At 53.1% G+C, this 26,374-nt stretch overlaps 1 protein-coding gene and 2 non-coding genes across 3 annotated transcripts; 2 read left to right on the top strand and 1 right to left on the bottom strand.

Annotated features, from left to right (window-relative positions):
• Window positions 1-74, top strand: Trnam-cau (transfer RNA methionine (anticodon CAU)). Its single transcript has one exon. It is a non-coding gene; the product is annotated as a tRNA-Met (tRNA).
• A 9,365-nt stretch (window positions 75-9,439) lies between these two features.
• LOC143405391 (U5 spliceosomal RNA) lies at window positions 9,440-9,555 on the top strand. Its single transcript, XR_013092088.1, has one exon. It is a non-coding gene; the product is annotated as a U5 spliceosomal RNA (small nuclear RNA).
• Window positions 9,556-16,685: 7,130 nt separating this feature from the next.
• Window positions 16,686-22,766, bottom strand: Kiaa2013 (KIAA2013 ortholog). Its single transcript, XM_076863367.1, has 3 exons — window positions 21,566-22,766; window positions 18,685-19,538; window positions 16,686-17,373 (listed from the first exon to the last, which is right to left on the bottom strand). The coding sequence occupies exons 1-3, from the start codon at window positions 22,596-22,598 to the stop codon at window positions 17,356-17,358; spliced, it is 1,905 nt and encodes a 634-aa protein (XP_076719482.1). The 5' UTR covers window positions 22,599-22,766; the 3' UTR covers window positions 16,686-17,355.
• Between the last annotated feature and the right edge of the window lie 3,608 nt (window positions 22,767-26,374).

Raw genomic sequence — 26,374 nt, 5'->3', positions numbered from 1 at the left:
TGGGGATATAGCTCAGTGGTTAGAGCGCTTGCCTCATGAGCATGAGACCCTGGGTTCAATCCCCAGCACCACAAAAAGGAAGTCACTGACCTCACATTAACGTTATGGTGCTTATCTTGTCCAGCTTTTTCTAAAAGAAGTGATTGTTCTTGAAGTAACGTGGAATTTCCCCTCATCCCCACTGTGAGTCACTAGAACCGGCAGTGGTGTCCCTAAAGGAGCTGTTAGTGCAGCTGTCAGGGCAGGATCTCTTGGGAGCGCTCCTCTGCCTTGCCTACTAACCTGGGGCTGGGTGGGGAAGGACTCAGGTGGCCTCAGGCTAGGCCGCTGACCTATCTTTCCGGTTCTGGCCAGCAGCAAGGAGGTAGTGGGCGGGTCACCCTGGTGAGGAGAGGGCCTTTAGCGCCACCTGCTGGAGATCTGTAACAGCCTCCTCAGACCAAGGGCAGGGAGGGGAGCCAGGGGCCTCTCAGGTTAGCGCTTACCCTTGACCCTGTAAACCAGAGTGATCGTTCCTCTCTCTGGAACCTCAGAGAGCATCAGCTGGAAGGCTCAAAGCAGGAGCCTGACCGTGTAGGGGTGGTGGGTGGGTAGCCAGGTGGCTGCATGCAGGGAGGCCTGGATGGAGGCCCCGCTGAGGGCAGGCCAGGAGGAAGGCTGGCTGACCACCATAGGATTGACACGAGTCCAGAGAAGACCAGAGGGGCCCGCTGGGGCCGTGTCATCCCTATTTCTGATGAGACCCCAATTTTCCTAACGCCCTATTTGTGAGCCAGGGCCACTGTGACTTCCAGTCTCCCCCATCTTTGCTGTTCCAGGGCTGGCTGGCTCCCCACCGCAGCTCCTATTAATGTGGGGACTGGGATGACTCGGACTCAGGAACCTGGGAAAAGCAGGCAGCTCAGTCCCGGGGAGGAAAAGGGGGACCCAAGGCAGTCCCCATCTCTAACACCTATCACGTGTGTCCTCTGTGGTCCTATGTGGCCCAGGCCACGACACACAAGTTCTCCCTGTGACCTTGAGGGAGCAAGGAGGGAGGTTCAGACCCAGAGAAAAGCATCAATGTCCCTGGTCCCCAGGATCCAGTCCTGTGGATCACCTCCCGCTGCCTAAGACAAAGTGGCATCCCAGGCTGGTTGTGGAAGCCATCTCTAGAGCCAGAGGGCCTGTCCTGATGGGTGTTGGTCACCTTTCCATCACTGTGACAGAATGCCTGAGGGAACCAACTTAAAAGGAGAAAAGGTCTATTTGGGCCCACGGCTTCAGTCCACGGTGGGCTGTTGGCATGACTCAGGTCTGTGGAGAGGCAGCACAACATGGCAGGAGTGTGTGTGGAGCAGAGCTGCTCTCCTCATGGCAGCCAGGAAGAGAGAGAGAGAGAAAGGAGGAGCTGGGTCTCAATTCCTCCTTCAAGAGCACACCCCCAACGGCCTAACTTCCCCCCATCGCCCCAGTAGCCCAGGGGTCAGGGCCAAGCCTCTGACACACGAGACTTCAGGGGAGATACAAACTACAGCACCTGGTGCTCACAGATCAGCACTGTGATCCTGAACAAGTTCCTTTTTTTGGTACCAGGGATTGAACCAGGGGCACTTCATCACGGAGCCACATTCCCAGCCCTTTTTTATTTTGAGACAGTGTTTCACAAAGTTACCTAGGGCCTCGATAAGTTTCTGAGGCTGAATTTGAACTTGTGATCCTCCCGCCTCAGCCTCAGTCACTGGGATTATAGGCGTGCCACCCCGCCCAGCCTTGAAGAAGTTCCTTAGCCCCCTCTGAGCCCCAGTTTCCCCACCTCTCGTGTGAGAACTGGAACAGCACTGATCCACGCCTCACGGCTCTCCAGTTGGTACAGGCAGAGGGACAGCCAGTGTCACTGCTGACTGGTATCTAGGCCACATGTTTTTTGCAGCAAACATTGTTTTTTAATACTTATTTTCTAATTGTAGTTGGACACAATACCTTTGTTTTGTTTATTTATTTTTATGTGGTGCTGAGGATTGAACCCAGGGCATTGCACACACTAGGCAAGCACTCTACCGCTAAGCCACAACCCCAGCCCCAGCAAACATATTTTTGCTATAAAAAGTATTAAATATGAGCTGGGCATGGTGGCACATGCCTGCAATCCCAGCAGCTCGGGAGACTGAAGCCAGGAGGATTGCAAGTTCAAGCCCAGCCTCAGCAACTTAGTGAGGCCCTAAGCAACTTAGCAAGATCCTATTTTAAAATAAAAGGACTGGAGGTGTAGCTCAGTGATAAAAGCCCCTGGGTTCGATCCCCAGGACCAAAAATAATCAATAGGTAAATAAATAAATAAATGCTTTTGGAGACAAACATAAGTGAGAATTTGACAGATCTTCAGAAGGGTCACTGCCGAGAAGAACACACTTCAATTCAGCAGATGTTCATTGAATCCTTTGTCCAATCAGCTAAAATGACCCAGGTCTTTCTTGGACCCTTTCTGTCAAGATCACAGGGCTCTCTGAAGGGTCCCCCAGCTACTGTCCAGGACACAGGTGAGTCCACCCTGGGAGAAAATTTTGACCCCATGGGTGAAGAAGTTAGTCTCTGTGTGTAAGTCAGAAAGAATCACCCGTGCACCGTTGACAAGGCTCGCTGGCAGGAGGGGAGATAGCAAGCTCCCGTGGACATGTCAGCAGGTAAGGTGGAGTAGCTGGGGTGCAGGATGATTCAGAACCACAGCCCCCCGAGAGCCTTTGAGATATTTTTCTGGGAAACACGTTATTCTATGTGCCGTCAATGATCTACCCCGACTGCCCCTCTCTTCTGTTATGAGTCAAACCTGGCTCTCTCAGAGACCCTCGCTGGGTTTTGTAGGGACAGAACCTTTGCCAATCTGAGTTGATTGTATAAAAAAAAATCATATAGAAAATAATTGTGACTGAGGCTGGGGGTACACACAGCCCAGAGGTACAGCACTTGCTTAACACGTTCCAGGCCCTGGGTTTCATCCCCAGCACTGTGAAAGAAAGTGAGAGAGAGGGAGAAAGGAAAAGAGAGGAAAAATGGAAGGAAGGAAGGGAGGGAGGGAGGGAGGGAGGGAGGGGAAAGAATAAAGAAAAGAAAATCATTGTAGCTGCAGCCCAGGATGTCTGGGGGCTATCCCATCTGGTCGTGTTGTCTGGAAGGACCAGTTCTGCTAAGAGCTGGCTGGCACTCACAGCTGAACCCTGGTGCTAAGGAACAATCACACAGAGCATCAACAGCGCACAAGGCCACTCTGTGACTGTGATGGATGAAGACAAAAACAGGACCTCTCCAAAGTCATGCCTGAATACAGACAAAACACCCCCACAGTCCAAGCCACAGGACCCCAGACACCACCTCTCTGGGCTAATAAGTGACGGCTATTATCGCCCTAGCCTTGGTTTGGTTTTCCGGCCTATGGGTAAAATCTCTCGAGATGCCCAAGGGCTGCATCGGCCTGCTTCCCCACCGCACCCAGCAGGTACTCTCTCCCTCTCTGCCACAGAAGTGAGCCACGCTTGTTCTGTCCTGCTGTGTCCCTGGTGGTTTCTGGATCCAGGGCTTGGACGGAAGTGGAGGTTCCTCGGAATCCCACCGAGTGTCCCACCACTACCCAAGGCCGGACAGCGCCACCTGGGGGTGGCTACTATAATCTCATGGGGCCTGGCTTTTGCCCCTGCTGAGGCACGTTCTGAGCGGTACAGACTGATTGTTCACCACTGAGCCAGAAGCAGGTCTATTGCAGAGCCCCTCTGCACTCCCAAGCCAAGGGGAAAGGACTCCAACCCCTGAGGCTTCTTGTTTCACCCACTTATCCACATGGATGATGGAGGGTAACTGGGTTAGCCGTGGGAACCAGCCTGCAGACGGGCAATAGGTCATCTGCCCTGGAGGACTAAGCTGCACTCTCCAGGACACCAGGTCGCCTTAGCCTGGGCAGGGCTGGTGAAGGGGGAGTGCTAGGAGGAACCTCAGAAGGAGTGCTGGTAGGAGCACCCTGCCCACCCGCTCTGGGCATCCCTCCTGCAACCCCCAGAACAGCCTCATAGGACCCAAGATTTGAATTCTGACGTGATTTAGGAGCTGCATCTAATTATCTGCATCCGCTGGGCGGGGTGGCAGACACCTGGCATCCCAGCAGCTAGGAGGTTGAGGCCGGAGGATCACAAGTTCGAGACCAGCTTCAGCAATTTAGTGAGGCCCTCAGCAACTAAGTGAGACCCTGTCCCAAATAAAAAATAAAAAAGGGCTGGAATGTGGCTCAGTGATAAAGCACCTCTGGGTTCATGCCCCAATACGACTACTAATAAACATTATTGTGTGTTTATTCTATATAATTATAATTGTGATTATCATCATCTGCGTGGGAAGGCCCACCGCAGGGTCTGGCCTCCCTGGTCCAGATTCTGGCTCAGAATGCTGTGGGGCAACAGAAGCTTCAAGGTGCGTGGAAGGTGATCCAGGCTGCACTTGGGACAGGGGACACCTCCTGGAAGGACAGTGCACTCTGGGCTGAGGGACACCGTCCTCCCCTGCTCTGGTGTGACTTCCCAGGAGGTGCCCTGCGCCCTCCTCTCCCCTCAGCCTTTCCTCCTCGCGCCCCCTCGGGATGAGCCCAGCAGCGCCGGGAGACGACTTTTCCTCTCCAGCCCTGGACAGCGGGGCCCCTCTTGGCTGCTGGTCCCCACCAGGCACCGGGCCTGGGCTCTACTCTGCCTGGACCGCGCCGTCGGGCGGAGCCGGCCTTTCTGGAACCCTTCTCACCTCGCAGGGTCACAGGCACGGGCCTGCTGGTGGCCAAGGGTCCCGCAGGGACAAGGAAGGATGCCCCCGGAGATCCTCATGAGCCCTACCAGGCAGGGAGGGCAACAGGGCAGGAAGCGGGCGCACCCGACCCAGGCAGGCCACCAAGGGAGCCGGGGCTGGGAATGGTCGGGGGACTCGCAGAGTCCTGGACATGAGGCCGGCCCTGTCCGCGGTGCTGAAACGGGGCGCGCCCTGGGTGCCGGGCTGGCCTTGGCTGGCTCCGGGGGAAGCCCTGTGCAGGTTCAAGGGCTCAGACAGGCGCAGGGCGCCCACCCCTTCTTTCCTTCAGTCCCTGGCTGGGTGAGCAGCCCTCCCTTCTGTCCCATAATATTGTCCCACAGTCCACCCCGTTGTCATCAGGATCACCCCTGTTGATGGACGAGCTCTGCCCTCCTCTCAGCACCCCACTTCTAGGAGACTGACCCTCAGCGGGGCTCCAGAACTCCCGCCTCCCACCCCCTGTATCCACGAGGGCTCTGCCCCTTCCCTCCCTCCTGCCCCTGCCTTCAAACTAGTCACCAACAACCGGGCTGGCAATGAGGTGCTGGGGATGGAACCCTGGGCCAGGCACAGGCCAGGCAACTGCTGTACCACTGAGCCGTACCCACAGCCCTTTAACAATCTGTAATTGTACAATTCACAGGACTAGGGCTGAGCTCAGTGGCAGAGTGCTTGCCTGGCACAGGAGACCCTGGGTTTGATCCCCAGAGCTGCAAGAAGAAAAAAACTGCACTGTGTTGTACAACCAAGGCCACTGCCTCTTCCCAAAGTCCCGTTCTCCCCATCAGAAATGGCTGCCCATCAGCCGGTAAGCCCTCCTCACCCGGCCCTGACGACCTCCCACTGACTGTCTATGAATGTGCACATCCTGGACAGCCCGTGTAAGTGGAACCAGGCAACAGACGTCTTTGTGGCTGGACTCTCCCTGGACCCGGTCCTCCAAGTCCACCACGAAGTACCAGAGCCAGAGCCAGAATGTCCCTCCTCTTTAAGGCTGAATGTGCTCCTTTGCAGGGACAGACCCCATCGCTTTGGTCCAGCAGGCAGTGGGCACGGGAGTCTGTGCCTTTTGGCACGAGTGATGCTGCTATGGACTTCACATCCCAGCGTCTGTGTGTCCCTGTGTCCCATTTTCAGATATACCCTTAGGCATGGGGGGCCTAGTGACCCTAGTAACCCCAGTGACCCGTTGAGCTCACTTCCTAAGAGCTACCAATTGGTTTCCGCAGCGGCTGCGCCCTTTCCCCTTCCCACTTCTCCACACCCTCCCAACGCTGGAGATTTTGGGTTTGGTTTGTGGTAGCCATCCCAGGGGGAATGGAGTGGCCTGCGTTTCTTTTTATTTATTTATTTATTTATTTATTTATTTATTTATTTATTATTTGTTTTGTTTTGTTTTGTTTTTTGATACTGGGGATTGAACCCAGCAGAGCTTTATCACTGAGCTATATCCCCAGTCCTATTTATATTTTATTTATTTATTTTGGTACCGGGAATTGAACTCAGGGGCATTCAACAACTGAAGCACATCCCCAGCCCAATTTTGTACTTTTTTATTAGAGACAGGATCTCACTGAGTTGCTTAGCATTTCACCTTTGCTGAGGCTGGCTTCAAACTCTTGTTCCTCCTGTCTCAGCCTCCCGAGCCTCTGGGATCACAGGCGTACACCACCAGTTTATTTTGAGGCAGGGCTTGGGGCCTCATTAAGTTGCTGAGACTAGCCTCCAACTTGCCATCCTCCTGCCTCAACCTCCAAGCAGCTAAGACTGCAGGTATAGGCCACTGCACCCAGCTCTGTCAACTTTTTTTCCAAAACAGAAATGCAAAGTAAAAATTGCTTCCTGTGTTGAAGCTGATTTTTATAGTCTATAAGGAAAGTCCCCTGACCCCACTCAGTTTGGGAAATTAGTCTACTTGTCCAGCCAGGCGGGAGGAGACAACAGGGAGGGTCTCAGTCCTTTCCTGATGCTATAACAAAATTCTCTAGACTGGGTAATTTGTAGACGCCAGAAACTGACTGCCCACGGCTCTGGAGGCTGGAGGCCCAGGGTAAGGCAGTGCGGACTCAGCGTCCAGTGAGGCCCATTCCATGGTGCCTCTCTGTGTCCTCACCTGCAGGCGGGAGGAAGGGGACAAACTCACCTGCTCAAGCCCACCCAAGGCTCCACCTCTTCCTACGTCTCCTTGGGAGGCTTGTGGAGTTGGGGTGGGAGAGTCTGCTGTCCCCGTGAAATCCCCTGGAGTCAGGGCTGGTGAGCTGGGAGTGCAGGGGAGGGGAAAGGGTTTGAAAGCAGCGTCTTGGGGTGGGAAATGGAGCCACCCGGAGCCACATCAGGAGTGTGGAGGTGTGTGCCCAGGGCCAGCCGGGTCCTCAGGGCAGGAGCTGGTCGGGAAGACGGGGGCTCCAGAGATGATGACCACAGAGTGGAAGGACCTGTCCCCTTCCCTCTGTCACCCTGGAGTTAAGGTCCTCACTCTGACACCAGCGACCACCACCTCTGCTGCCATCAGCCCATCTTCTCCCTCCTGGACCTTCTCCCTGGCCTCTGCACCACCTCCTCCCGTCCAAAGGCCCACACACCAGGAGAAAGAGTGGCTGCAATCTGCCACCCACCAGGTGGCAGACAGTCTCACCTTCTGCCACCCTCTTTAGCTCCCTGCAGCTCCACCTTCCAAGGAGATGTCACTGGTCCAGGTGACTGCCCTGCTGTGACTCCCAAAGGACCTGAGAGTCACCCTGCTTTATGCCACCCCTGGCCGCTTCCCCAGGTCTCCCTCCCTCCTTGCCAGGCCGGGCCTGGGGCTTAACTGCTCAGCTTCCTAATTTCTCTCCCAAGCTTCCTGACCAACACCCTGCAGCCATGGGTAGCAGCCCTGGTTGTCAGTGTCCCAGTCACCTGGAGGTCAGTGAACCCAGAGATGATGGGTCCCACCTGCTGGGCTCCCAACAGGTGCCCAGGTGACTCTGAAGGTCCATGGACCACCTACAGAGAACCACTGCTTTCAACTGATCCAGTTGAGTGGTGGCAGCATGAGGTCAGGGAATAATTCTATAAACTGGGGCCACCTGTGCAGGACCCTCCAACTCTTTCACTTTTTTTTTTTTTTTTTGTAGATAGATATGATATCTTTATTTTATTTATTTTTATGTGGTGCTGAGAATTGAACCCAGTGCCTCATACGTACAAGGTGAACGCTCTACCACTGAACCACAACCCCCGGCCCAACACTTTCACTTTTATAAAGCAATTTACCACTGGGGGTGGTGGCATACACCTGTAATCCCAGTGGCTCAGGAGGCTGAGGCAGGAGGATTTCGAGTTCAAAGCAAGTCTCAGCAAAAGTAAGGTGCTAAGCAACTCAGCAAGATCTGGTCTCTAAATAAAATACAAAATGGGGCAATTTACCTGTAGCCCTTTCTGGTTCAAGTCCTCAGGTAGGTTACATTCCACAGCAAACTGCTATTTGCAGGAGAAATGAACCATACATGTTATCCCGCAGCAGGGGACTTCTGTGACCCTTACACAGACCGGATCCCAGAACTCAGAGAGACAAAGATAATTCCCCCAACCATAAAATCAGTAAGGAAGGGTTCCAATTAGAACTGGTCAGCATGGGCCATAGTGACCCAGCCTGGTCACAGCAGTGGGGACTTGAAAGTCTGCTGTTGTTCTGCAGTGAGTCAAAAGTCAAGAGGTGGACCTAGGCGAGACTCTCTGGAAACTTCCTTGGGACCCCAATAGAACTGGGGGCAGGAGAGGCATACTGTCCCTCTCTATGCCTGGAGAGGGTCTTCCTAAGTTACTGAGACTGGCCTCCAACTCGGGATCCTCCTCCCTCAGTCTCCCCAGTCGCTGGGATTACAGGCGTGTGTCACTGCCGGGCTCAAAAATTTTTTTTTTTTTTTAATTATTTTTTAGTTTTCGGCAGACACAACATCTTTGTTTGTATGTGGTGCTGAGGATCGAACCCCGGGTGCATGCATGCCAGGCGAGCGCGCTACCGCTTGAGCCACATCCCCAGCCCCTGGTGTTTTGTTTTGTTTTGTTTTGTTTTAAGCTCAAAATAAATTATTTATTTAGAGCGCAGAGTGCCAGTTATAAAACAAAGTCCAAAGCCTCCGTAATATTGCGAGGCCTAAGCAACTTAACGAGACCCTGACTCAAAATAAAGAATAAAAAGTTGGCTCAGTGGTCGAGCGCCCCTGGGTTCAGCCCCAGTCCACTCTCCTCCACCGCAAAAACAAAAACAAAAACAAAAACACAAAACCCACAAATATAGTCAGGCTTTCCCGGTTGCGCGAGGTGCTTGCAGTCCACAGATGGTCCGCGGGACTCCCTTTGCCTGCCCCCTAGTGGTGTCCCGGCGCAAAAACGCCCCAACCATTTAAGGGATTTCCGGAAACCACAGCCGGACCATCATTTCCATACCCACAATGCATTGCGCACCGGGTAATTTTTCTCTATTTTAAATTCGTTAGATTTTTCCTTTTGCCATGAACAGATTTTCTCTAAAGGTACATTTATGTTTCATCATTTGTCTGAGAAAAAGATTATGTTACTAGCGCCTTTGATTATATAATCACCCTTAGGAAACTAGGCATAACAGTTACCCGAGCACTGTTTGCAGAAGGGAGTAGGCATACTCTGGTTTCTCTTCAGATCGTATAAATCTTTCGCCTTTTACTAAAGATTTCCGTGGAGAGGAACAACTCTGAGTCTTAAACCAATTTTTTGAGGCCTTGCTTTTGCAGGGCTACTGTATGTGTCCTAAAGTTAGACTTGTGGTAACCTGTGTTTTTCCGTGTTTTTGCATGTTTTGTTTGTTTTTCTTTCACCTTTGCTCGCTTTTTCTTTTACTTGTTTTCTCTGGGGAGTACTGGATTCATTCTGTGGTCCGTTACTTGTCTAATTTTTGTGGGCGGGGGATTAATAAACACGCGTTTGTTCTGCCTCGGCGATACAGGGCTTGCCTCTCACTAGGTCAGGCCCTGGGTTTGGTCCTCAGAGCGCAAAAAAATAAGGCTATTGTCTCCACCTACAACTAGAGAAGAGAATGTAAGGAGAGGAAAAAAAAAAAAAAGGAGGGGCAACTGTAGTTGGCTTTTTTTTCTATAAGTATTTTTTGGGGACTTTAAATTAGAACTAGATCTTTTGTTGCATGTAGGAAACTTGAGAAAGGCATTTGGTGATGGTTACAATAGATTTAATTAACTCAAGAGCATGTGAACTTTTCAATTTCTTTTTTTTTTTTTTAGTGGTGGATGGACACAATGCCTTTATTTTCATATGGTACTGAGGATCACACCTAGTTCCTCGCAGGTGCTAGTCAAGCCTCTACCACTGAGTTACAGCCAAGCCCCTTTCTGGCCAATTTCTTTGGCCAGAACATAGTCCCACCATCTCACCTGGCTGGGAGAGGTGCTGAGGAGTATAGTGTAGTCTTTTCTCTAGGCAGCCAGAGACCCAGCTAATGATACTAGCTTCTAGGGGACCAAGATTGGATACTGGGAGTAGGGGAACCTAGGTCTGTCCCAGTAAAGGCCAGAGGGAATTATCCTGAAGTTCCCTGTGTGGGTTCCAGGAGTTCCCTGGGTCGGGCCCAGGAGGACAAATGGAAGGTCTGCTCTCCCTTTCCTAAGTAGAGAGGCCAGTTTGAGGGTAATAGGGCTGTAACTCCTCTGAGACCCTTGGATCACTGGTGCAATAAACTCACCCCAGGCTGGAGGGTCCAGAGGCACTTGCCATAGTCCAATTGAGCTGTGGTGGTTCCAAACCGTACTCAACCAGAGAAAGGTTGTTCTCCCCCAGGCCAGCTGCTGGAAGATTGGAGATTACCAATTGATTTAGTCCAATCAGGACTAAATGCTGATGGCCACTGCTTTCTTTGGGTTCTCGAGAACTTTAATAGCCTCAATAGTGGCCACAAGCAGGAGTATTAAACTTGTTTGTGCTAGGGACTCTCATGGCACATGAACCTTTGCTTAGGAAAAGATTTTATTTTATTATTTTTTTGGTTGTCAATGGACCTTAATTTATTTGCTTATATGTGGTGCTGAGAATCAAACCCAGTACCTCACATATGCTAGGCAAGGGCTCTACCACTGAGCCACAACCTCAGCCCCAGGGAAAGGTTTTAAATTAACAAAATACATCGGATTACAAAATGACCAATTATATTGAAATAGTTATGAAAACATTTTTTTAAGAACAACCCAGGGCTGAGGCTGTGGCTCAGTGGTAGCACATTGGCCTGGCGTGTGTGAGGCACTGGGTTTGATTCTCAGCACCACGTATAAATAAATAAAATAAAGGTCTATCAACAGCTAAAAAATTTTTTTTAAAAAAAGAACAACCCAGTGTAAGGGCAGGGGCATAGTTTAGTGGTCGAGCCCCTGCCCAGCATGTGCAAGGCCTGGGTTCAACCCTAGCACTGCAAACAAACAAAATAAAAACAACCTGGTATAATAATTGAGGCCTCAATTACCTGAGTCGCTGGGATTGCAGATATTCACCACCATGCCTGGCTTAAATAGATTCTAAAAACAAACTCGTGATACGGTAACATATGTGCTTCTTTATTAATAGTTATGATGACTACCATAATATCAAAGTTGTGATAAGCATAAGCAATATTTAAAGATATTTGTAACATCTATAATGTGTCAAGAACATATCTGTGATTTCTGTTTGTGTCAATGGCCGATGCAGAGGAGCACGCCTGTAATCCCAGCAACTCGGGAGGTTAAGGCAGGAGGATGGCAAATTCAAAGCTAGCCTGGGCAACTTAGCAAGACCTTGTATCAAATTTTAAAAAACTAACTCTGGGGGCTGGGGATATAGCTCAGTTGGTAGAGTGCTTGCCTCACAAGCACAAAGCCCTGGATTCAATCCCCAGCACCACAAAAATAAATAAATAAATGAAAGCTGGGGGCTGGGGATGTGGCTCAGTGGTAGAGCGCTTGTCTGGCATGTGTGAGACCCTGGGTTCAATCCTCAGCACTGCATATGAATAAATAAGCAAAAGTTCCATTGACAACTAAGAAATATTAAAAAAATAAAGATAAAACCTGGGGATTTAGTTCAATGGTAAAGCCCCTGGGCTTGATCCCTGTATCAGAAATGTCTGAGTTAAGGCTGGGGGAAGTCCCTCAGTGGTAAGGGGCTTGCCTAGCATACTGGAGGCCCTGGGTTCCATCCCCAGAAAAAAAGACAAATAAAATAAGGAAGGAAAGGAAAGTTCGAAGGTGATACAAACAAAGATGGTTTTATGATCCGAGTTCACAGGCCCCTTATTTCTGCCCCTGGAGCCCAGGTTTGGAGGTGCCAATCTGTTCCCCAGGTGCATGTGGTGATCCCCCTTGTGTTGGGAGAGATTTTGAATCTGCTGAAACATACCCATTCACCAGTGGTGTCAAGGCCAGATCCCAGCCAGTCTGTGGAGTTGGAAGGTGTCGTCAGACCCTTCTCACAGGTGGGAATGTGGGGCTCACAGGCTTAGCTCACTTATTATTAGATCACCTGAAGGACCCCTTTCTCCGCCCAGCGCCCTCACAGCCACCTCCCTGGAGTGCCGCTTAGGGACCTGCAGAGTCCTTCTCTGAGAGAAGCCACAGCTGTCCCAGCCCCCACTGAGCAGACCCAGAGGCTCCAGGAGCCAGGATTCAGGAGCCTCCTTCCCAGGTAGCAGTCGACCTGCCAAGGAAGGCCCCACCCAGGCTTCCTTAGCAACCTGCATCTGCAAGCTCCCTATTCTCATTGGTTTTCATTTGTAAATGGGAGGTAAACCTTTCTCTCTGTTTTTGTTTTTGTTTTGGGGGGAGGGGTGGGATTGTTTACTTTGTTTTTTTTTTTTTTTTTTAATATTTATTTTTTAGTATTTGGCGGACACAACATCTTTGTCTGTATGTGGTGCTGAGGATCGAACCCAGGCCGCACGCATGCCAGGCGAGCACGCTACGGCTTGAGCCACATCCCCAGCCCCTGTTTTTGTTTTTGTTTGGAACTGGGGATTGACCCCAGGGAGTTCTACTACTGAGCCAGTCTCACTGGGAGCCGTGCTAAGTCCTGGGCTGGCTTCTAACTGGCCATCCTCCTGCCTCAGCCTCCTGAGTCACTGGGATTACAGGCGTGCACCACCGTACCTGCTCACATCGTCCTCTGGTTTTGGAGGAGGCTGTAAAACTTGGCTGTGACTATGACAGCCATCAGAGGAAAAGGGAACGTCCCCTCGAGCTGTCACTCCTCGATGGCCCTGCCCTGGGAGGTCAGAGGTGTGGGCAGGCCCCAGCTTCCAGGAGAGGCAGGAGCTGCCGTCCCGCTCCTGGGCACAGTCCTGACAGTCGACCCCCACGGCCCTCGGGTCCCCACATCTGTCTTCCTCACCACATCCAGCCAAATAAGTGGCCACATCCCGGCCACTTAGGGGCTGGGATCCCCCATCAGGCTCATGAGCTGGAGTGTCCACCACATCCTGCCGTCCGTCTCTCAGAGGCTCTGGGGCCTGCCCTACCCAGAGACCTTCCTGGGTGAAAGGGGTATTGTCCCTGCCTGGTGGAACTGGTGCTGCTTCAGGACAAATAGGCAAGTGACTCTTTTCAAAATGTGTCCCCGTGATTGGGGCCAGCAGAGGGGATACCTGGCTTGGAGCTGGACAGATCTGGGAGTGTATCCCAACTCCTCGGACTGTGGGACTTGGCCAAGAGACGTCACCTTAGAGCCTCACTGCCCTCATCTGGAAGGGACCAAAGCTCACCTTGCATGGCATGTGGGAGACGGCACTCTGCCCTGAGCCTTCATCTGCTCCTTCCTCATTAGACTGTCCAGACTTTCCTTTGGGAAACCACCTTTCTCCTATGACTATCTGTCCAGTAGTTTGAGATTGACCCCATCCCAGCGCTGGGATGTCCTATTGGTCTAACCTAATTTACATATGTAAATAATGACAGTGATTGGCTCCAGGTTGGGCTGTCCAATCAGAGGTGAGCCTCAGCACTTTGGGTGGGAATGCTGGGATTGGACTCCTTTGGAGTTGAGGCTTGGGCACCATCAGGCCTGATAACTGTGGACATTTTTTTTTTTTTTTTTTAACCACAAGGGACAAGGGTAGCCAGTCAGAAGATGAGCCCAATCTACCAGAAAGCAGGGCTAAGAATTGCATCCTCCTGAAGTCACTTGAGTCCTGGATCAAGCCACTCCTAATGCTCCCACTGGGCTCTACTGACCTGCGAGCCAACGCTTCCCTCCTGGGTAAGCCAGTTGTCATGAATTTCTCTGTCACCTGCAACACCCCAAGTCCTAATAGAAACAGGAGGGTTACATGGTATAATATGTAGGAATGTCACTCAGTGAGTCCTTTCCTGGCTACCCTGGGTGAAAATCACAGAGAGAGCCACCGCCTCCATGGAACGTAAGCTGGCAAAATGCCAAGCACTCGGCAGCTGCTCCTCAAGTGCCACCATGACGCTTCCATTGGCCAAAGTCCCAGGAGCACTCAGCGGAGGGAGAGAGGCTGTTTGCTCAGCCATCGCCCACAGCTGTGGGGCCTTCTCAGCCCGGGCTTCCCTGCTCTAGGGAGGGCAGGTGGGGTGGCTGCCCATTGCCAGCCCCCTGACCAGACCTGCAAAGCTCAGGCCCCTGCTGCCTAGGAGCGAGGTTCCCAAAGACAAGGGCCCAGGGGCTGGGGCTGGGGCTCAGTGGCACAAATGAGGCACTGGGTCTGATCCTCAGCACAATAAAAATAAATAAATAAATAAAGATATTGTGTCCATCTACAATTTAAAAAAAAAAAAAAAAAGAAAGAAAGAAAGAAAAAGAAAGACAAGGGCCAGCATGCAGAAGCTCCAGTTGTTAATTTTAAAGTGAGGAAAATCTAAGACAAGCCATAGACCCCCACCTCGGGAGGGAGAGAGGGCCTGCGTTTGTTGTGATCTAGGTCTTGAAAGTCCCCTAAAGGCTGGAGACTCGGTCACCAGCTCATGGCTCTGTTGGAAGGTGGTGGAAACGTCAGGAGTCAGGAGTGAGGTCACAGAGGATATGCCTACTGGGACCCCAGCAGGCCCCTCCTGTTTTCCCAGCCACAGGAGGTGAGCTCCTGCACCACCAGGCACTCCTGTCATGATGTGCCACCTTGCCCCGTCTGCAATAGCACCATCTGACTGGGATGCAAACCTCCAAAACCAGGAACCAAAACAAGCCTTTCTCTTTCTGATTTTTTTTTTTTTTTGGTACCAGAGATTGAACTCAGTGACACTCGACCACTGAGCCACATCCCCAGCCCTATTTTGTATTTTGTTTAGAGTCAGGGTCTCACTGAGTTACTTAGCACCTCCCCATTGTTGAGACTGGCTTTGAACTCATGATCCGCCTGCCTCAGCCTCCCGAGCTGCTGGGATTACAGGTGTGGGCCACGGTCCCTGGTCTAAATTGATGTTCTCAGGTATTTTGAAACAGTGACGGAAATCTCACCAACATTCCCAAGGGTCCCTTGAAGCTGCTGACTCTTGAGCAAGAAAAACCAAGGCCTCTTCTTCCCTGGAGACCCTGTGTGCCTCTGTTCTTGGCTTGTCACCTCCACCGAGGGAAGCACTTTGTCCTTTCTGGCTTCTAGAATAGGCTGGGCACCTTATGAGCGGAAGAAATGTGTCCCTCACAGTTCTGGAGGTTGGGGGTCTGGTCAGGTGCCGGTATGGTGGGGTCTGGGAGGGCCTTGCTCCGGCCCACCAGGCTGGGGACATCTCCTGCACCCAGCAGCCTAGGCAGGGCAGGCCCACTCAGGTTAGCAGCTGGCTGCCCCCACCCAGACTGGCAGTCTCTCCTCTCTGCCAGGTGGTGCACTGGAGGCCCTGCCAGGTGCCCGGCATGGAGCCACCTGCAGAAGCCATTGGAGGAAGGCAGTGGGCAGGGGGAAGCTGGTGGAGATGAGCACCTCCAGCCAGGGTGCACTTGCCCGTGCTTGACAGGTCATCCTGCATGCAAGGCCTGGACTCCAGCAGCCTCCTCCCGGTGGGGACATGTGGGTATAAAACACCTAACGCCACGGGCAGCTCTTAACTGAGAGCTGTCACTTAATGCTAGACGTTCAGCAGACCTTCCTCAGCCACCAGGGACGTGGGAACCTTCCACAGGCCTGGTTCCAAGTAAAACAGTGAGAGTCACCAAGTGTGGCCGTTGTCTAGCAGCTTCCAGCTTAATGGGACAACTGGCAGGCATGTGACACCATCAATGACACCAGCCCTGCCCTGACACTCCCGCTCCAGTCAGGCAAGCCATGTGCAGCCTCATCTGGAAGATGGCCTGTCTGCGCTCTGCACCAGCCAGATGGGTGGGAGGGCCGTGGACTGAGCAGCTGGAGAACCAGGGCCACCGCAGCAGAGATTCCGGCTTCCTCTCCTGCACCATCTGCCGGGGGCACAGCTTCCAGCCTGCAGCCCAGCTTCCTGTGGAGTCATGCTGCACACAGCTGTTGGGGACCCAGGGCGATGGCCCAACCCTGGGGACACGCAGTGAGGTACTGCCAGGTCTGAATCAATCCTTTCCCAGTCCCTGGGATGGACAGCTTCCTCTTCGCAGAGGCGAGGGCCCTGATCTTGGCTTCCTCAGAGGCCAGCAGCGGCCCAGTCAGGGCTCGCTCCTGCTCTTGTCCTGTGGCTGGAATGCAGGCCGGAGTGGCCAGGCTCCACAGGACAGGCAGGAGCAGAAGACATTCTGAGACGTCAGCCCACTGTGGCCACCAGGCAGCCCCCAGCTGAGAAGGTGGCCAGCAACACAGCTTGAGGTGACTCCTTGGCCTGCAGAGCTGGGTGAGGCGAGTGTCCTGCTTCAGGCCACCCAGCAATGCAGTAAGGGAGAGGACAGGACAGGGCTCTTGACACACAAACCAGTCGTGGAAGTTTCAAAGAGATTTATTTAAAAACAACAAAAAAAGCTTTGGTATTTCAAAACCAAACAATCATCAACTGCTAGAAAGTACAACACCTCCCCCAAAGCCCCAAAGTACAAAACCACAGGTCCCCACAGGCTCATGATAGGGAGACGGTGTGCAAACCGGAGGACACGGTGGCACTGTGCTCTCTAGCGGGCGGGGCAGCCGCCAGGGGCCCAGCCCCAGCCCCGGGACTATGGGGCCTCCCAGGGAAGGGACACCACTCACCATCTCCCACGGAGGCAAAGCCACCCAGCAGATCTCAACAAAAATAAATTAGAATTCATTCAAGAAAGAACACATTAAATTAGGAAAGAACACAATTTTTCCTAAACAAGAGTCTTTTCAAAAGAGGGTCTATTTCCTGGGACAGAAAAGGGTGTGTGGAAGGAGTGAGTTCAAGTTCAAGTACGCTCCGCACAGGTTCACTTTATTAAGTGGAAGGCTTACAGGTCCACCGGCCCCTCCCTCCCCACGGGACACTCGTTCCTTCCAATGCAAGCTGGCATCTACAAGCACTTCTGCGTCACTGTCCCCCACAAGGCACAAAGGGTAGGTGCTTCCAAAGGATCCCTTGTCTGTAGCAGCAGATGGTGTCTTGTGCAACGGTGGCAGAAAGCAGGACTCGCGGTTCCTCAGACACTGGGGTCTTCCTGTTCAATCAACAAAACAAGGGATTACTGCCCACCACCACGGGGCTGCCACAGAACACCAGGGTGGCAGCCATGGAGGTGGCCCTGGCGACCCCACCCAGGCTCAGACCCGCCTGTAGGCAGATCCTGGCCAGCAGCAGGCTAGTCACCACGGCTCAGCGGCCTGTGACTGCTGCCTGGTGTTCCTTTGCTCTGGCGTAGCCCAGCTGGAGCACTAGGGAGGGACACAGGTCAGGTCCCCACGAAAGCAGTTTGGTTCATGTCTGGGAAGCCAAGGAACAGAGAAGCCACTGGTCAGCAGGCTAAGTGGCAGCCCACTGGCAGAGGCTGCGGACCCCACAGTGCCAGTGTGGCTCTATCCCAAGCGGTGAAGAGGCGGCTCTGGGGTGGCTCTGATCTATCTCTTCTTCAGGCACGAGAACCCGGCCTGCTCCCACCTCCCCTGCAGTCAAGCACTGCTTCCTGGGCAGTCCAGCCTTGGGGGCACCAGGAAGGAGCCACAAAGCTCCTCCTTCACCTGTGTGGGTCTGGGCTGGGCAGAGAGCCCTGGAGGAGGGAGGGGCTGGGGGGGACAGGGGAGGGGAGAGGAAAGGAGGGGCAGAGGGGGGAGGGGAAGGGAAAGGGGGGAGGACTAGGGGGAAGGGAGGAGGAGGAGGGGAGGACTAGGGGGGAGTTGGAGGAGGGGAGAGGAGAGAGGAGGGAAGCTCAGCTCCCCTGGACACTTTCTTCCCTGCTGCTGCAGACCAGGGTCCCTCTGGCTGTTCTCCAGAGGCCCTGACGGGGAAAGCATGGAGGGTGGCATCAGGCAGAGGAGGCTGCCTGACCCCGAGACACCAAGATTATCCCAGATGACAGTCCCACTGGGTGAAAATCACAGCTTTCTGGGGGCAAAGGTGTTTCGGGAGACAAGAGGGGAGTGCCCTGTCCTGTGCTGACCAGAGGGCCCTGTGGATAGAGGCCCACGCAGAGGCACTGTCCTCTAGGGTAATGGACAGGCCTAGGGGTGGGGACGGGGTTCAGAGCAGTTCAGAGGGCTCCATGTCAATCTGGGTCTGTTGTTTCCTTAAAGGTCTGTTTTTAGTGCCTAGACTGGTGGGGGGCAGCAGCTGCCACAGAAGCCGTGGGCTCATCTGCTCCCCCTGGGATCCCACAGCCTCCCCCAGGCCTCCTCGTGAAGTTTCTCTGACGGCCTCTCAAGACATGATCTCCTCTCTGTGGTGACGGCTGGAGGCACCAGCTGAGGACAGCCTCCTGCCGCGGCCAGCCCCTCCTGTGTGCAAGGCCTGGGCTCTAGGACCGGCGGCGCCCTACCTTGCTCCTGAAGAGGGGCTTGGCCCCTGGCCCGCAGTACTCGTTGTAGATGAGCTTGAAGAGGAAGAGGTGGAAGAGGGTGATGAGGGAGGCCACGCTGAACCAGAAGAGGAAGGGCAACCCTGGGTCCTGCTGGGCCATGTGCTCGTCGTGGGCCAGGATGGCCTTGAGGTGCAGCGTGTGCCGCAGGTCCTGCAGGTGTGTGAGGTCGGTGGAGATGTAAAGCAGTGGCGTGATGGGCTGCGTCACCATGACCGAGAAGGTGTGGCCCCCGCGGGCCGAGGTCAGCTCCACGGGGTCATCTAGGCAGCCCGCCTCGCAGGCGTAGATCTTGACGGGCTGCCCGCGGGACTCCACGGACACGTGCAGGTAGGGCTTGCCCTCGGCATCGGCCAGCACGGCCAAGTCGATGTGGTCGGTCTTGTAGCGGATGCCATGCAGCGCGTAGCTGTTGTGCAGCACGTCGGGGTCGGCCTGGAACTGCAGGTGGTTCTCCGTGAACTGCAGCCCCCCGAAGCTGAGCACCATGCCCTGCAGGATGCCCGGAGCGCCCACCTTCACCAGCCCCTTGCAGCCACGCTTCTGGAGGGTCAGCCTCCACAGGTCAGAGAGCTGCAGGATCTGCTGCACCGAGGACAGCCGGGCCGGCCACAGGTTCTCGGCGTGCATGGTGGCATGGCCGCTGAAGCAGTGGTCTTCATAGTTGAGTGTGGCCTCCATCTGGTCTCGCTCCCGGTGGCTCAGGGAGGGGCTGAGCAGAGGGGCTGGCGAGCAGGAGAGCATGTAGTAGAGTGTCAGGTTCACGGTCAGGCCTGATGGCGTGTGGGCGTCAGTGATCTTCTTCATTTCCACCCCTGTAACACCAGGAAGGCTGTGTGTTAAGGAGGAGAGTGTGGCCGGGCACAGAGAAGCCGACAGGTCAGGGGCAATAGAGGGAAGCTCTGGGCCCCAGTGATGAAGACGAGAGATCTGGTTCCCCTTGAGTGTAGGAGAAATCTACCCGCCTGCCCAACATGGCCACCAGAGAGCCAGGGCCTGAAACCTAAAGTCCCGTCCAAAGGCAATAGGGCCTCCCAGCTTAGCTGAGGACTGTGCATCCTTGCAGCATGGGGCACCAACCCCAGGACCCCTTCCATGAGAGGCAGTCACCAGAGCCTGGCCAGTCCTGCCGCCTCTCCCACCCCTCTCCAGGCCAGCAGCTTTACTTGCTCAGTTTCTGGGCGTGACTTTGGGGATGGAGGGCCTGGCGCCTGCTAGGCAAGTGCTCCACCACTGCACTACATCCCCAGCTCTTTCTTATTTGCTAAAATGCCCTGGCTGGCCTGGAACTTGCAATCCTCTTGCCTCAGCCTGGGATTATAGATGTATATCACCACACCTGGCTTAGTCCTGTAGCTTTAAATGATGTCTCCCAAATTTGTATGGACTTGGGTTTCATACATACATGCTGGGTATCACACAGTTACCTCCCGCATGTGAACAAATTCTAGACTCAGCCACTCTCCTGTTGTTTCCACCCAGATATCTGACAGGCATTTTGAACCTGACATGGTAGGTGGCCCCAAACCAAGCCTTCCCCAAGCTGTCACCAAGCAGATGCTCAAACCCCCAAATTTAGGAGTCATAGTCCAGGTCTCACTCCCCACAGCCAATCCATGTCCCTGCTGCCTCCCACTTCTGTCCCCATGATCACAATCCTGGTCCCAGCTCCCTGCCCCTTGTCAAGGCTCCTAAAGAACCTGGGACCTGCTCTCCCTCATCCACAGGTGCCCCACCCCCAGCTACACTCTGCACATAGCAGCCAAGGGCCTTTTCAAATGTCTCAGATCTGCCCTCTTCCCATCCCTCTAAGAATAAAATGCACCACCTCTACTAACAGCTTCAAGGCCACTGACCTCGTCAGCACCTGCCAGCCACACTACTGGACCCAACCTGCTCCTGCCACAGGGCAGTCTCCAGTCTGAACACCCTCCTCCCCGTCACATGACTGGCTGAGTCTCACCACTCAGAGGTCAGCTGTGTCCCCTCCTCAGAGAGGCTCTGGGGATGACAGGGTAAGCTGTAGCCCCCACTCCACACTCCCACCCATCACATTTTTAATCCTTCTCCACAGTGGTCTTTATTCAAGAAGGTGTCTTATTTAAATTTCACTTTTTTAATGTCTGTCTTCCACCCAACCAGATTTAAGTCCCATGAAAACAGGAACTCTGTTCTGCTCACCTGTTTCCCCCACCAAAGAACACCTCCCGGCAGAAGCATTCAATAAATGTTTGTTCAATGAACTAAACTCTCTCTGAGCAATTGAACATACAAGTTCAGACAACTGGAGCCCTGGAGACCAAAATCCCCCTCTCATCCCAACAGGATTTTCTAAACAGTGAATGGGGGAGAGAGCTTTCATTTGGCATGATGAATGTTCCAATCTGCTGAAAGAAAAGACTCCAACCTCCTTGCAAACAGATACAGCCACGGTGCCAGGAACACCTCAGCCTCTCAGGAGCCAGGCCAAGCCCAGGCCTGTTCCAGGCAGACCCTGATGAGCTGTGGAAAGGGTCTGGGATTCTGCTGGTTTACCTTTATGAACTGACCCTATAAATTCCAACTACTCCAGTAAGGCCTCACTTTACAACAATACCCGACCTTTACACTCATTTTTTAACTGAAATCTCATCCTCTGAGGTAGATGAGGCCATTAATCCAGTGTTGAGGCCATTAATCTCTGTTAAGAGATTATAAGTACTGAGATCCCCCATCAAATGCCAGGCCCAAATTTTAACCTTCAGGATCACCTCTGCAGATCTCAGAGACACACATCCAGGGTGGACTGTGGGCACCCTGGTGCACAGTGTGGTCTGTGCACCACGACCTTGCCAGGCCTCACCTGGGCTGAACAGCTGCGCCCAGAGGCGCTGGTGATCCTGAAGCAGCTCAACCGCGGGCATCTCCAAGAGCTCCAGCATCTCCTTCCGGGCCAAGTCCTGGAGTGCCTTCAGCTCCTTAGCCGCTTTGCTTTTGAGCACCTGAGGGTTAATGGGGCCTGAGACGTACACCACCCAGAGGACTGTCTCATCCAATTGCGTCTTGGGAGCCACCTGGAGCCGGTTTACTAGCTTTTTGGCAGCCACCACCACCAGGTGCACCCGCCCAGAGGGCACTGGAGTGGATCTGCCCGAGTAGAGGAGGAACTGATGATCTCCGACCTTCTCCAGGGTGCTGGTGAAGGCTTTCGGGACCGGGCCCGCAGTGGGCCCCACAGTCTGCAGCGCGGCCACGCGCTCCGTTGGGTTGTTGAGCTGAATGCGCTGCAGATAGACGTGGGGTCGGCCCCGGTGCGCCAGAAAGTCCTCCTGCAGCAGCACACAGTCACGGCCGGATCCCGCGGCAAGACCGGAGGCCGAGGCGGGCCCGGGGCCGGCGGCTGCAGGGCCAGAGCCTGGGCTTCCGAGCTGCAGGCAGCGCACCCGGCGCAGCAGCCCCTCGCGCAGCAGCAGCACAGCCTCTCCAGCTTCGGCCAGCACGTTCAGCGGGCGCAGCTGCACGAAGGGCACGAAGTCCGGCGCCACGGCAGGCTCCCGCTCTCCAGGAGTCACCCACAGCCGGTTGGCGGTCACGTCCAGGGCTAGGAAGCCGTTGGCCACCAGGGCCGGCACTCCGGGGCCCAGCGGCACGGCCTCGCCGCGCTCCCGCAGGCCGCGCCAGGCGCGGGTGGCCGCCTCCAGGCAGGCAGAGGGCTCGGCGGCGCCCGGTTCGCCGCGGGCCCAGGGCGGCAGGCGCAGGCCGCCCGCCGCCCGCCGCGCCCCGGAGCCCGCGAACCACAGGAGCAGCAGCAGGAGGCCGAGCAGGCAGAGGAGGCGGCGGGCCCAGCTGCTCGACAGCAGTCCCGGCAGCCCCTTGAGCCGCTGCTGCAGCCACATCGGGCCGCCAGGCGCAGGCGACGGCGCGGGGCGGCCGCCGGGCCCGCCGCCCAGCCCACCGGCCCGGCCGGCCCCGCCTCACTCCCCGGCCCGGACCGCGGCGCCCACCCCGACGCCCGCCGCAGCCGCCCGGGGAGCCACCGCCGCTGCTTCCTCCTCCTTCTCGGTTACCTCTCGCCGTCAAACGACGCCGGCCGTAAAGCGCTGCCGAGTCTTTTGCGACAGATGGAAAAGGGGTGGGGCGGGAAGGAGGAGGCGTGGTCACCGCGGGCCTGGAAGCGTCCAATTCACGTGTTAAAAAAAATCCCAGAGATGGCCAAGCTGTATGCGTGTTGAGCCTCGTTTGTTACTAATGGATTCAGCAGCCCCAAGATTTAAAAAAGTACATTGTTCCTGTAAAACTGATGATCCTTATTGCAATAAATAAATAAATACGTAGATAATCATATGGAAAAGTACAAAAAAAAAAGAAAGAAAAAGTAACCATTGGAAAGGATTTCCAGGGAAATATTTTGTTGACAACTCTGCTGGCCTGTCTAGCTGTCTGTATACCAGATGGGGACACAAATCTGGCCCAAGACTGTCAATGTCTCTAACACCAAGTGTTTTTCTTGATGTCAACTTTGAGTTTTAACTCATTAAATGACACAAAATACTAAAATCTCGTATTTCTAAAAATGCCTTTAAATTGTGAATTATCAATGCAAAAAAAAAAGAAATTTCACATTGCAGCTTGAGCAGAAAGTTCAGCATGAACACAGGCTGGACAATGGGCTATTGTTTCCACTTGGTTTGTGGGCATTCCAAAGCCAGACAGAGCTCTCACAGTTGGAAATGGAACTGTTGCTTGAGGTGGCTTCCTGTGGGCTGTGAGTAGACACAGAAATGTTTGTCTAGATAAAGAGCCAGTGCCTGGCTGGAAGTTGTCTGTCTGTGTGATCCTACGTATGCTTACCCTTGAAGAAATTAAAGATTATTAGGGGGGAGTGGTGGTATGCTCCTGTAGTCCCAGCTACTGGGGAGGCTAAGATAGGAACACAATTTGAGCCCAGGAAATGAAGGCCAGCCCAGGGAACACACTCAGACCCCATCTCAAAAGGGAAATGAAATTCCAAAATCTTTTTGGGAGTTCACACATCCCACAGAATATCCTCATGGATGCATGGGAATCCATGACGTCCTGTTACAGAAAGTAATTAATCCACCTGCTCGCCCTCCTCCCTTTGTGAAAGTCCAGAGATGGGGACTACCAGTGCTTCTAGCCTCTAGTGACTCTGAGGATGAACGAGCTCAAGCAGGAAAAGCAAGCATAGTGCAAGACACATGGGAAGTATTTGGGTGTGTAAACCTGTTCAAGTATTTTTGCTACACATACTGGTGTAACAGACGTATATATCTGGCTCACTTCTGTGAATGTTTCGGGGGAAGCAATTCCTGAAAAACAATCCCAGGGTCAAAGAAAAAGCTCATGTCTGGTCTCTCAACTCCTTCGCCAAACTCTCCAATGTCCTAAGGCAGGTAGGAATGGCAGTGCAGCTACGGGTGAGTCACAGAGCCACAGAAAGCCAGGGGAGCAAGAAGGAGGACTGGGCATCAGGCTTGGGTTTTGAATTTTTGCCCTGCGCATTGCTAGCAAGTTGACTAACCTTCCTGGGCCTCTGTGTTTCCATCCATAAAATGGGGATCATAAGGCAAAGTAGGATTGCTCTGAGACTTCAACTGGATAAGTCCTGGAACATTTAACACACTGCCTGGTTTAAATACTGCCTGGTTTAAATGGACTTTTTTTTTTTTTTTTTTTTTTTTAAAGAGAGAGTGAGAGAGGGAGAGACAGAGAGAGAGAATTTTCAATATTTATTTTTTAGTTTTCGGCGGACACAACATCTTTGTATGTGGTGCTGAGGTTTGAACCCGGGCCACATGCATGCCAGGCGAGCGCTCTACCGCTTGAGCCACATCCCCAGCCCTAAATGGACTGTTATTGTTTAAACTATTTTTTTTTTTTTTTGGTACTGGGGATTGAACCCACAGTTGCTTAACCACTGAGCCACATCCCAAGCCATTTTTTTATATATATATATATATATATATGTAGATTTTATTTAGAGACAGGGTCTCGCTGAGTTGCCGAACTCATGATCCTCCTGCCTCAGCCTCCGGGGCTGCTGGGATTACAGGCACACGCCACTACACCCATTAACTTATTTTGACTAGGAAACACCTAACACCTGTCCATGATGCAAAATTCAAGCACAAAATTGTGAAGGGTGACCATGTACTTTTCTCCCTCCTGGGGCCCCAGTTATTCTGTTCTTTCTTCTGTGAGGCCACTATTACCCATTCCTTGAATATTCTTCCAGATTCCTTGGAGACTCTTCTATTTTTTCCTTACACAGAAATTGTAGCATATGACATACACTTTCTTTAAAAAAAAAAAACAACAAAAAAAAAAAACTTAAGGGAGGGCTGGGGATATAGCTCAGTTGGTAGAGTGCTTGCCTTGCATGCACAAGGCCATAGGTTCAATCCCCAGCACCATACACACACACACACACACACAAAAAAAAAAAAAAAAAAAAATACTTTTCAGTTTGGAAATTATTATTATCATTGTTGTTTGGATTAAATACCAATGGGAAGCTGGGCACGGTGGCGCACACCTGTAATCCCAGCGGTTTGGGAGGCTGAGAGACAGGAAGATTGCGAGTTCAAAGCCAGCCTCAGCAACTGCAAGGTGCTAAGCAACTCAGTGAGACCCTGTCTCTAAATAAACTACAAAATAGGGCTAGGGATGTGGCTCAGTGATCCAGTGCCCGAGTTCAATCCCTGGTACTAAAAAAAAAAATGCCAATGGGAGGTGACAGCCCATGTGTATCTATCTCTCTGAGCTGAGGCTCTTCCTCAGGCCAACAAAGAAAATGAATAATAGAAGAGGTTAAAACCCAGCAAAGCCCTCCTGGCACTAGGAGCTGTCCTCCAGCCTGGCTGCCCCTGCACCTTCCCTGTAAAGCTGAGTCCTGCGCCTTTAACTATCCACAGCACGTGTTGCACGTACAGGGAGTAGCATCTGGGTGGCAGCCACCACTGGTTAAAGAGACAGGCCTCCTGGATGAAGCTTGGACCAGGTGCAAGTTTTAGCAATTCGGAGAAGGGGACAGGAAACAGATACTAAAATAGTGGAGGGCAGGTTTTTGCCAGAGTGAATCCTTTCTTCTAAAGAGGCCAGCAGCCTCCAAGAATAATTCCCCCTCCTGATTTATGATGTTTCTGGGGATTTGGGCCAGGTACCACTGGCAAAGAATTTTTTTCTATCCACGGCACATCGTTGAACTCTAGCAAATGGGAAGTTAGAGCTGGGTTCCAGCGCTACTTCTGTGGCCCCACAGCAGCCGAGTGCTTCAATTTTCCGAGCCCCAGTTGTCTTATTTTGCAAATGGGAATGATACTGCCTAACTTGAGGGCTCTTGGGAGCGGGAAATGTCTGAGAGCTTTGACATGGAACCAGTGGGCACAGGCTTGCTACTTTTGCCTCTGCTCTTGCTTGCATTTCCTGCTGTGAGGGTTTGGAATCTGTCTGCAACCTCCTGAATTCAAAACATCCGGTGGATTCTGGCACCAAGTCCTGTCCCCAGCTGCAGAAAGTCCCAGCCCTGGGTCCCACAGAGGCCCTAGATTCTGCTCACTTTGCTTCCCTTTACTTGCCTTGTGATCTTGAGCTTGCTGCTGGGTCCCTCTGGGTTTCACTTTTCCCATCTGTACAAATGAGCAAGTCTCTG

Source organism: Callospermophilus lateralis, chromosome 7, assembly GCF_048772815.1.
Source record: "Callospermophilus lateralis isolate mCalLat2 chromosome 7, mCalLat2.hap1, whole genome shotgun sequence".
Lineage (NCBI taxonomy): Eukaryota > Metazoa > Chordata > Mammalia > Rodentia > Sciuridae > Callospermophilus > Callospermophilus lateralis.
The sequence above is the reverse complement of the archived record's forward strand: the minus strand, read 5'-3'. Positions and strand labels throughout refer to the sequence as shown.

What these genes read in the sequence shown, in the direction of transcription:
- Kiaa2013 (XM_076863367.1), bottom strand. Translation starts at nt 22,598, where the DNA reads ATGTGGCTGCAGCAGCGGCTCAAGGGGCTGCCGGGACTGCTGTCGAGC. An exon ending in GGCGCAGCTGTTCAGCCCAG is followed by an intron (nt 19,539 to 21,565) that starts GTGAGGCCTGGC and finishes CTGGTGTTACAG; the next exon opens with GGGTGGAAATGAAGAAGATC.